This window comes from Micropterus salmoides, unplaced genomic scaffold, assembly GCF_014851395.1.
Source record: "Micropterus salmoides isolate LMB-PRFRI ecotype aquatic unplaced genomic scaffold, ASM1485139v1 Ms_hic_scaffold_14, whole genome shotgun sequence".
Lineage (NCBI taxonomy): Eukaryota > Metazoa > Chordata > Actinopteri > Centrarchiformes > Centrarchidae > Micropterus > Micropterus salmoides.
In genome coordinates this window covers 33848099-33858738 of record NW_024040485.1, presented here as the reverse complement: position 1 = coordinate 33858738, position 10640 = coordinate 33848099, and the positions used below count along the sequence as shown (strand labels likewise).

Sequence of the window (10640 nt, the reverse complement as noted above, 5' to 3'; positions counted from 1 at the left end):
GCCCCAGTAGGTGACTCCATAGTTCTGCTGGGAGACTTTAACGCACTCGTGGGCAATGATGAGACACCTGGCGCGGCCTGATAGGGAGGCCTCCCTGTTGTCTTCTGTGCTTTGGTGTGATTTTGTGATCGAGGCCCCTCATACCTCCGGCAGACTTTGGGGGCATTGAACCTGAATGGGCAAAGTTCAAAAGCTTCCATGCTGTGGCAGAGAGCTGTGGTCCCAAGACACCGTGCATTACAAACATATAGACAGGTACAGGAGGGATACTGGGAATACTGGGAATACGACCACTTCAACCTGCTGCTGAATCCACAAACTGAACAAGAGTTTGACGAGAACAAAGACTCAAAGTGAAGGTAACTTTCAGGGCCGTTACTGAAGGAGGGAGTGGCTGACTGTTTCCTGTCTGAGCGTCTGCTGCTGTGACTTCAGCTTCACTCAGAGACTAAATGGCTTCCAGATTAGAGGAAGATCTCTGCTGTCCTGTCTGCCAGGACATCTTTAAAGATCCTGTCATCCTGTCATGTTGCCACAGCTTCTGTAAAGGCTGTCTGCAGAGCTGGTGGACAGAGAGAGGAAGTCGGGAGTGTCCAGTTTGTAAGAGGAGACATTCAAAGGACGGACTGCCTCCTAACTTTGCTTTAAAGAGCCTGTGTGAGAGTTTCCTACAGGAGAGAGATCAGAGAGCTTCAGAGGCTCTCTGCAGTCTGCACTCTGAGAAACTCAAACTCTTCTGTCTGGAACATCAGGAGCCAGTTTGTGTCGTCTGCAGAGACTCAGAAAAACACAGCAACCACAGATTCAGACCCATCGATGAAGCTGCACAACAACACAAGAAGGAACTTCAGGAAACTCTGAAATCCTTAAAGGAGAAGTTAAAGGTTTGTGAACGAGTTAAAGTGAAGTTTGATCAAACAGCAGAACACATGAAGGTCCAGGCCCGACACACAGAGAGGCAGATTAAGGAGCAGTTTAAGAAGCTTCAGCAGGTTCTAGAGGAGGAAGAGGAGGCCAGGATGGCTGCACTGAGGGAGGAAGAGGAGCAGAAGAGTCAGATGATGAAGGAGAAGATGGAGGCTCTGAGCAGAGAGATAGCAGCTCTTTCAGACACAGTCAGAGCCACAGAGGAGGAGCTGAGAGCTGAAGACGTCTCATTCCTGCTCAACTACAAGGCTGCAGTGGAAAGAGTCCAGCAGCGCCCCCTGCTGGATGATCCACAGCTGCCCTCAGGAGCTCTGATAGACCAGGCCAAACACCTGGGCAACCTGACCTTCAACATCTGGAACAAGATGAAGGACATGGTCTCCTACGCTCCTCTGATCCTGGACCCAAACACTACTGGTCAAGAACTCACCCTGTCTGAAGATCTGACCAGTGTGAGACGAGGAGAGAGACAGCAGCTTCCTGACAATCCAGAGAGGTTTGATTATCACTGGTGTGTCCTGGGCTCTGAGGGCTTTAACTCAGGGACTCACAGCTGGGATGTCGAGGTTAAAGACAGTACAGGCTGGAGACTGGGAGTGTTATCAGAGTCTGTCCAGAGGAAGGGAGTCATACGGTCTGGATTATGGAGAATATGGTTCAATAGAGGTAAATACTCAGCGCAGTCACCACTGTCTCAACCCACTGATCTCAGAGTGCAGAAGAAGCTCCAGAGGATCAGAGTGAAGCTGGACTGGAACAGAGGAAAGCTGTCGTTCTCTGATCCTGATACTAACACACACATACACACCTTCACACACACTTTCACTGACAGGATGTTTCCATATATTTACACTGGGGATGAACTCCCACTGAAGGTTTTACCAGCGAAGGTCTGTGTGACTGTAGAACAATAATAATATGATGATGGACTCTGAGGATCATGTGACTGTGTTGTCCTGGTGAACAAATCAGCAGAAAACATCTGGGCCAAAAATAGATTCCTGTAATTTTTCAGGAGTGTATGGAAGATTTTATTTTACTTTAATATTTGTAACCCACAGAAAACAATCCACAAATATTTCACTATCTACAAATATGTATTTTTACAATTGTGAAAAATACAGAGTGACTTCTACACACAAAACAGTTGTTACACATTTGCGGATTACTTCCTGTCAATTTGTGGGTCACGTTCCATTTGTAACTTCCTTTTTACGCATTTGTGGAATTTCCAATGTCCAATGTGTACTGCAGAGATCTGTAAAAAATATATAGACAAATATCTCACTACCCAAAACATGTATTTTTACATTTGTGTAAAATCATATCCACAAAAATACAGAGCAATTTGCAAATATGTACAATTTACTCCGTACACACATATTTTAATTTCACATACAAAGTGTTATTTATGCATTTGTGGATCTGTTTCTACACACAAAACCATTTTGCACATTTGCAGATCATTTCCTGTCAATTTGCAGGAAATGATCTGCAAATGATTTACATTTGTGACTTCCTTTTTCTACATTTGTGGAATTTCGTCCACTCTGTAAGTGTGAGAGCAGTTTCTTAGCTACACCAGCACTGCAGTACCCAGGGTCATCTGTAGGAGACAACAACTTCTGCAGGACCACTGGACTCTACTCCGTCTAACCTTTTCTGTACAAGTGCACATAGTTTGCTATTGACGTTATCCCTGCATTTGTTTTACATTTATATTTAAATAAATACATTTGAAAGCACTGTTGTGCCTACTGTTTGTAGGAGCTATTGTAAACCCTATGTAGAAGGTTAGTAGGGTTTACAAGACACATCAACAGCTCCATAAGATAAGTAGCTACTCAGAATATTGTCCTAGATTTAAGGCTGAAACATGGAGTCGTTCAGGACATGTGGATGTCTAGGGCAGTACTGGACATCTTGGGGTGCCGTTCCCAACCAACCCATTACCGGGGACCTCTTAGACAACATGAGGGGCGACGTTCACTTTATCAGACTAACCCTATGGCAGCTAATAAATGAATAGCCATTTGCTGGACCACCAGGGGTCCTTAAGGGTAAATAGTTTCCACCATAATTCCATCCATAAGTAACACAATGACAGTATGCATGAAATACACTTTCTGTAATAAAACATCTAAAAGCAAAAATCCTATCTGATAAGCGTGTTTGGGACAAAATCGTATCAAATGGAGATCTGTGGTCTAATTTGTGTCAGTTGTGTCATTTAGTTTGACGTGAAAAAAGACTGAATGCAAGGCAAGAGAATAAATATAACACTGTTTGTACTCATTGTATTTTACCTTTTATTGTGTGGAAAAAGAAATAGATATAAAAAGTATGATTTTTAATCCTTTCATGTCAAAAGATAACTTTAATTGAACTGCAGTATTCCTGAGTGGACTTTATAGAGGACAGAACTTCTCTGCTTTTCACATACTGTTACAAAGATTTCTTTCACAGCTCTGACAGGAAGATGTAACATATTACTACAAACACAAGGCTCATAGTTAAATATGAATGTAAAACAAATACAGTGATAAAGTATTCAACAGTAAACTACTTGTGTTTTGGGTTGTGAGACATTGGCCAAAATTCCACAAATTTGTTTCTCTTTTCTTTGAGCGGCCTTTCACTGTTAAACTTTATTTACTGTTGGTTAAATCAACAGACTGTAAAAACTGAAGGTCAACAACTATATTTGATCAAGATCAAGTGTTGCACATGTTTGGTTTTTCCATGTTAATAACGGCTGAATGTGACTAAACTCCGCTGAACTGGATCCATGAGCTGGGCTGAGTGATGATTTGATGTCAGTGACTCTTTCTAGTTTCAACATGTTTCTTCTCCTTCACTGAACATGTTCACTCTGCTCTACAAGCTGAGCAGCGTCCTGCAGCTTTTGCACAGATGCTAACTCTGCTCACTGTGACTCCAGTTCAATAACACGCTGTTTATTCCAGCTGATTAAAGGTGTGAATGTTGGTGTCGAAATAACAAAGTTACACAAAGTTCTTTACTTCATTTTGGATGTTCATTCAGGATTTATTCATCTTTAAATGAAACAAGTGAACGCTCCTTCTGTGAGTCACAGATTTAACTGCTGAATGAAAAGCTGCCTGTGTCTCAGAGTCTGTGTGATCTGGAAGTATAATGTAAAAACCGCAGGTGTGTTCGGGGCAGCGTGCATCGAGGTGCGACCCTGAAAATGTGCGTAGTCTACAGAGAAGGCGTTCGGGCCTTCCTGTACAAAAACACAACTTCTGTCTCACTGGCTAACTTACAAAGTTAGCACACAGACACATTTAGAGAATTAAAGTAGCTAAAAAACAGGATAAATATCTAAAAACAGCTTAGCTGCTGAAAGCTAACTAGCTAAAACAATACTATATGACTTTAAACAGGCTAACGTTGCTAACCTCTGACCGCATCTGGCTATCTGAAACTCCATTAGTCCGTTTCAAGAGCATTATTTTTTTATTTAGATTTATTGATCCAAAGTTAACAAAATAATTCTCCGTTGTTTAAACAAACGCATCAGAAACTCAACTTATATTCCTTTATCACAGCGAGAACTAAACCGTTTCACTCGTCCTCCCTCGTTAAAGGAAACACCTCCCGAGCTGTCGTCCCTCCTCTGATGCATCATAACGTCTGGACGACCTGATCAGGACGAGATCTGATACGAGTTTCCAATATTTTTATCCAACAGTTATTTCAAACAATAAAACAGAAAAGAAAATATGTCGCCCTGCTCGTCCATAACAACAATAACAAGGATGACACCGATCAACTACTGTGGCTTCAACAGGTGGCATTTTACACAAGGTGTCACTTAAAGTACTCTGCTGGTATCGTGTCACTTTAAGGGAACTGGTTTTGGTTTTGGTTCCGTAAAATTTCAAACGATACCCAAGAGAACAAAGTTCAGTCGGTCACATTTTTAGTTTTAGTTTGAAAAGAGACTCGTCCGGCCGGCCGCCCACAAACAGGTCAGCTGGTTGGACCAACCAGCCAATCAGAGCTTTGAAGCCACATTCAGAAGGGGGACGCCATCTTCCTGTACAGCTGGCTAATTAGCAACATCCATAAAAAAAGGGACACACAAATGCCTTCCAGCGTGACGAGATGTTTGCAGCCGAGCAGATTTTTATTCGACATTTTCAGCCACTCGTTGAAGCGTGAATGCTAAGCTAACAGCTGCTAGCTAGCTCTGCTGCAGCTTCTGTGTGAGGTCAGTGTTTTCACCCGTTCAGGATGAGTCCCTGATGTTTTATATACGGTCCACAAGGTCCCAAGTCTGCAACATCCTGACCAGCAACTGGAAACCCGTTTTTCAGCAGGTGGTCGAGAAGCGATGGACCCACAAACCTTCTTTCTGCGGCGGATGTGAAACGGACCCGGTCAGAGAGGGTCTCCAAAGTTCATGCGTGCGTCGCTGCTGTAGTGACCTCTTGCATGACGAGCTGGTAAAAAGCTAACGGCTAACATGCTAGCAGCAGTGGGACGCTGCGTCCCTATTGGACGATTACACAGCTCCAGATTTAAATCCCGTGCTGATGACGGACGGCGTGCGTCTTTCAGAGAGGCGTGTGAGTGGGTACAGAAGTCGGCTGTGGAGGTCAGGGTGGTGTCTGTCAGTGGTCGAGTTGCATTGTGGGTAGTTTGTTGTAGTTGGAGTGCAGCGGTCGCTCAGAGCTCAGACTTTAACGCCGCTGGATTTGGTTCCTCTTCTTCGCTTGGTTGCCGGCGTCATCACCTGTGGTCGTGACATCAGTGATGCTCGGGTCACCAGAGGCGACCTGGGTACCAGCGTCAACCAGTTGGTCTGCTGTGGCGGCGGCGCGGTCCTCGTCACCCTCGGCGTCTCTTCGACTGCCGCCACTCTGACGGTGTTCTTCCCGTACAGCCTCCTCTCGTACTGCAGCAGCTGCTCCCAGAAGCCGGCGTTCAGCCGCACGTAGGGCCGACTGTCCTGGACCCAGCGGTGCGCCTGGCGGAGCGTCACGCCTCTGTAACGCATCAGGTACGCCATAACCAACGCCGGGGAGCGGCTCATACCGGCGGCGCAGTGCACCAGCGTGCCCCCTGCACGGTTTCCGTGGATGCGCTCGGCCACACGGTCAAAGTGGTCTCCGAGGCGGGCGCTGGGCAGGTCGGAGACGGGCACCCGCACACACTCCACCCCCGGGTAGGCGGGGCTGGCGTGGCTGACCGTGGCGTTGACGATCAGAGTGATGCCCTTCTGCGACACCAGCGCTGCGTTGAGGGGGCCTTCGGCGCCGCTGAGGAACAGGGTGGGCGTGATCTGAGACACCGCCATGAGGCCGACCTGTCAGGAGACACATGATGCTGGTCACTCTCTGAACCTCCAGCGCACTACGGCACGTGCTTAGCCTAGCTTAGCACAAAGACTGCTAGCCTAGCGTCATCAAAAGAGAAAACGGCTCCCAGTCTGACTGACATGTTGCGTGTTGTTAGCTAACCAGCTGGTTGGAGTCCGTCCTGCAGTCAGCTGGTCTAGTTCGGCTCCACTCTGAGTCCAGGACTTTAGAGATGCTGCAGCCGTCACTGCTCCCAGCAGGGGGCGTCGACACACAGCTCCAAAGCTAATGCTGCTAAACGTCTCCTGTTTACAGTTCTGTTTCAACACCAGTTCAATAAAGATGTAAATCACAAGACGTAGCGGTTAACAAATGCTTTGGAGGGTGGAGGTTTTCTCTTTTGATGACGCTAGGCTAGCAGTTTCCCCCTGCTCCCAGTCTTTGTGCTAAGCTAGGCTAAACACGTCCTGAACATTTTTCCATCCAGGGCCAGATTAACCTGCGAGCGGCCCTGGAGATAGTAATGTAGGTGTTGCCTCTTCCCACATCTGTTCACTGTATATTGTACTATAAATAATAATTAAATAAAGTAATCTGGAGGGGCCCTCAGGGGCCCACTGTGTAATGCAGCTTTGGCTCCAACAATAACTTTTTACCCTCTCGTTCTCCACGTAAGTCAGACAGACTCGGAGCTGCTGCACATTTTCTCTGCGGACGGAGTCATGCTAGCAGTTTCCCCCTGCTCCCAGTCTTTGTGCTAAGCTAGGCTAACCACAACCCGGACCTGCCTCTGTACAAATACCATTCACTTCTGTAGACCAGTACCTGGAACAGGACTGATGAGGTCTCACAGGAACAGAGACTGGGAAAGACCTCAGAGGAGTATCAGAGAGTAAAATGTTCACACAGGTGTGACTGCAGGTGTGTGTGTGTGTGTGTGTGTGTGTGTTACCTGCTGCCCGGTCGGTTCCTTCACTTCAGCCTCGTTGTTTCTTCTTCTGCTTGCTGCTCTGAGTGAACACAAACCCCCCCGGTGATGCCGTAGAAGGCTGTGTGTGTCAGTCGGTCGGCCAATGAACTGAAGGGTTAATTTTAGTCCGACAGCTGACAACTCGTCCGGAAGTCATGTGACATGTGAATAAGACCCACAATCCTGAAGCCACTGGCTGATCTGTAAAACTCAACCTCGTGTGTTACTGACTGATGATTCGCACAGAAAGAACTGATGAAGTTTTCCAACATGAAACAGATTTAAAATATGAAATGTGATTCAGCAGAGATTATTATTATTACTGCTGTGTGAATGTTAGAACATATTTTAGTATTACTGAAGAGTTAAATGCTGAGGAGCTGAATCAAATCATTTTCTGTTAACTTATTTGTTGTGTGTTAAGTCTGAAATGTTATGAAGTTAAACTAACTCTACAGTTAATCCACAGCTGGTGAGAGAGTTTCTGCTGTAAACAAATGTCTGAAACAGTTTTCATGGGGACCCGAGGATTTCTAAAGTCCTGGTTCAGGTTCTGAGACAGACCGCTCACCTGTCTGGGCTCCTGCTGTCTGTAAGAACAAAATACAGCGCTGGATGAAGTATTCAGATCCTTTCTTTCAGTAAGAGTTCCAATACGTCACTGTAAAAATACAAGTAAAAGTACTGCATTGAAAACATTACTTAAGTAAATATAAGTATTATCAGACAGATGGCCTGTTATACTATATATATATATACACACACACACACACACACACACACATATCTCAGATTACTGGATTATTATTCCTCATGCATTCACCTAAAAGCAGGATTTTACTGAGCATTTAGTATCAGCCTGCAGCTAATGATCATTAATTCATTCTGATTATTTCTCCATTAACTGATTGCAGTAGTGAGACTGTTGTCACGGTGACGCCTTCATGTTTGTTGTCAGGTTAAACCTCAAAATGATTAAAAATATGAACTAATGTACAAACTGTTTAATTTAGAATAAAACATTAAAGTATTTCCCTCTGAGGGGAAAGTACCTCTAATATGTACTACAGTACAGTAAAAGTACTTCACCTCCGACACAACAACCCGGATGTCCGCAGCTTCTTCTTCTGTCCTGCGGGGGGCGGCGGAGGTTCTGCGGTTAGGAAGCAGCGAAGAAGAAGCGCAGCTAGCAGCTAGCCAGTTAGCTTCCTCCGTCATGGCGGAACTGAACCGACAGCTGCAGGAGTATCTGGCGCAGTCCAAAGGCGGCGGCGCCAAGACCATCTCCCAGTCCAGCTCCAGCACCACGGTGGACCTGGACGACCCGGAGCCGGTACCCGGGAGCTGGTTCGGGCGGTGGTCGCGCCCGTGGTCCGGGGGCCGCGGCGGCAGTCCCTCCGGGCAGAGCTCCGGCGGACACGGCGGGTTTTCCTGGCCGTGGTCGGCCGAGCCGGACCCGTGCCTGCCGGGCCTGAGCCGCCGGCAGCGGCTGGTGGCCTGCGGGGTCTGCGCGTGCTTCTCCGCGCTCTGCTTCGGGCTGTCCGCGCTGTACGCGCCGCTGCTGCTGCTCTACGCCCGCAAGTTCGCGCTGCTGTGGTCGCTCGGTTCGCTGTTCGCCATCGCGGCCGCGGCGATGCTGCGGGGCCCCAGCAGGCTCGCCGCCGGCCTGCCCACCTCCCCGGGGGCCGCGGTGTACCTGTGCGCCCTGGGCGGGACTCTGTACGCGGCGCTGAGCCTCCACAGCACCGTGCTCACCGCGCTGGGAGCCGCGCTGCAGGTCACCGTCATCGTCGGGTACGTGGTGTCGCTGCTGCCGGGGGGCAGCGCCGGGATCCGGTTCATGGGGGGCATGGCGGCGTCCGCCATCAAAAGGACCGTCACCGGGAAAACCATGCCGATCTGACCCGGTGTCAGACCCGGGACCCGGACTGAACTCAAAGGCTTTAAAGGCCGAGTCCCCAAACCGGGTCCGGGGGCCTCCGGGACCTGGAGAGGACCTACTTTATTTTGTTGAAACATTCCACGGCAGGCTGATTATTGATCATCGGCTGCCGTAACTGGAACTGAGGCAAGATCCTGGACCCTGACCTGCAGGACCCTGCTGCCGCTCAGGACCTGGACCCTGACCTGCAGGACCCTGCTGCCGCTCAGGACCTGGACCCTGACCTGCAGGACCCTGCTGCCGCTCAGACCACCACAGAAAGACTTTAAAGTGTGATAACATGTATCTGGGTGTTTGGAACTGGTGTGAGTGAAGAAATCTCTTTAATACAGGAAATAAAAATCTGATCAGAAGTTTGTTTCATGTTTTCTGTGATCAGCTGTGACCTCTGACCCCTGAGGGAAACACCCAGCTGCTGGGTTCAATCTGTGCATCTTTCATTCTTTGATCATCGTTTTAAAACCAAAACAGGAAAACACTGATGTTTAGTGTGACTCAGGAGCAGATCTGAGCTCGAACATCAGCTTAGTAAAAAGACGAGACTCGACCCGGGACGGGACGGGAACTCTGCCCGAGAGTCCTGCGGTTCTTCACAGATGAAGGTACTCGGCTGTGCGTGAAGGAACGATGCACAGACTGAAGCATGCTGGGCTACTTTAGAGTAGAGCTCGACACTGAAAAGCAAATAAAGGTCTGACGGTCCCTCGTATTTCACTACAGAACATCAGCTCGCTGTTTCCTGCGGCTCCCTGTCGGTTATTCAGCGTGCTGGTTTGACCTTACTTTGGTAGTCCAGAAGTTCTCAAACTTCTTCACATCAGACCTGGACTAGGGTTACGACCCCAGCACCAAACCCAGTCCCCCTACAGTGAAACCCATAGCGGGCATAAAGTAGCACCTGACAGGTCACCTTCTTCTTAGTGTTGTTACGGACAAGCGGTTTTATTTCTTTAAGTGATTAGTTCATCCTCACTGGCCTATCAGGGCAAAGCCTGCAGCTCGGGGGGGAGGAGTGAAATACTTTAGTGACCAAATACGAATTGAAGGAGATTTTTTGATGCGTGTTGAAAGTAAACAACAGAAAATGATTTAGTTAACTTTCCATCAAAGTGTTGAAGTTAAAACCACAGAGACGTGTTTGGAAACAGTTTCTCTCTTCCGGCGCGCCGTTCGTGTGTTTGACTGGAGACGTTTCGGTTCGTGCCGCTCATAGTTACGGTTGAGAAGGATGTTTCATTATGGAAAGTGTACGAAACCCACGACGTCACTCATTCAGTCATCGTGTTACAGAAAAAGATTTTTGATTTATTTGAAGACGTAGTTCACTGCGCTGATTCTGATGCGACTTTCCTGACGGACAGAAAGATCTTTTAAACGGACAAACTCAGTTCAGACTCTGCTGACCAACGTGTGGTTTCTGAAATAAGGTCCCGAGGGGCCGGAAGCAGGAGCCAGTGACTCTACAGAGTTTGAA

The 10640-nt window shown here is 47.6% G+C and overlaps 3 protein-coding genes across 4 annotated transcripts; 2 read left to right on the top strand and 1 right to left on the bottom strand.

Moving 5' to 3' along the window:
• The first annotated feature begins 209 nt into the window (after nt 1–209).
• On the top strand, nt 210–2209 carry LOC119902797 (tripartite motif-containing protein 35-like). The gene has a single exon (XM_038719169.1). The coding sequence runs from the start codon at nt 453–455 to the stop codon at nt 1839–1841; it is 1389 nt and encodes a 462-aa protein (XP_038575097.1). The 5' UTR covers nt 210–452; the 3' UTR covers nt 1842–2209.
• A 1013-nt stretch (nt 2210–3222) lies between these two features.
• Nucleotides 3223–8445, bottom strand: LOC119902800 (dual specificity protein phosphatase 18-like). 2 transcript variants are annotated; one of them, XM_038719173.1, is made up of 4 exons: nt 8314–8445; nt 7796–7885; nt 7207–7332; nt 3223–6262 (listed from the first exon to the last, which is right to left on the bottom strand). In XM_038719173.1, exon 4 carries the CDS (start codon nt 6251–6253, stop codon nt 5630–5632), a length of 624 nt encoding a protein of 207 aa, XP_038575101.1. In that variant the 5' UTR covers nt 6254–6262; nt 7207–7332; nt 7796–7885; nt 8314–8445; the 3' UTR covers nt 3223–5629. The 2 variants fall into 2 exon arrangements, with proteins under 2 accessions (XP_038575101.1, XP_038575102.1); XM_038719174.1 differs by lacking the exon at nt 7207–7332.
• On the top strand, nt 8387–9519 carry sft2d3 (SFT2 domain containing 3). Its single transcript, XM_038719170.1, has one exon. It carries the CDS (start codon nt 8441–8443, stop codon nt 9125–9127), a length of 687 nt encoding a protein of 228 aa, XP_038575098.1. The 5' UTR covers nt 8387–8440; the 3' UTR covers nt 9128–9519.
• Nucleotides 9520–10640: the final 1121 nt, after the last annotated feature.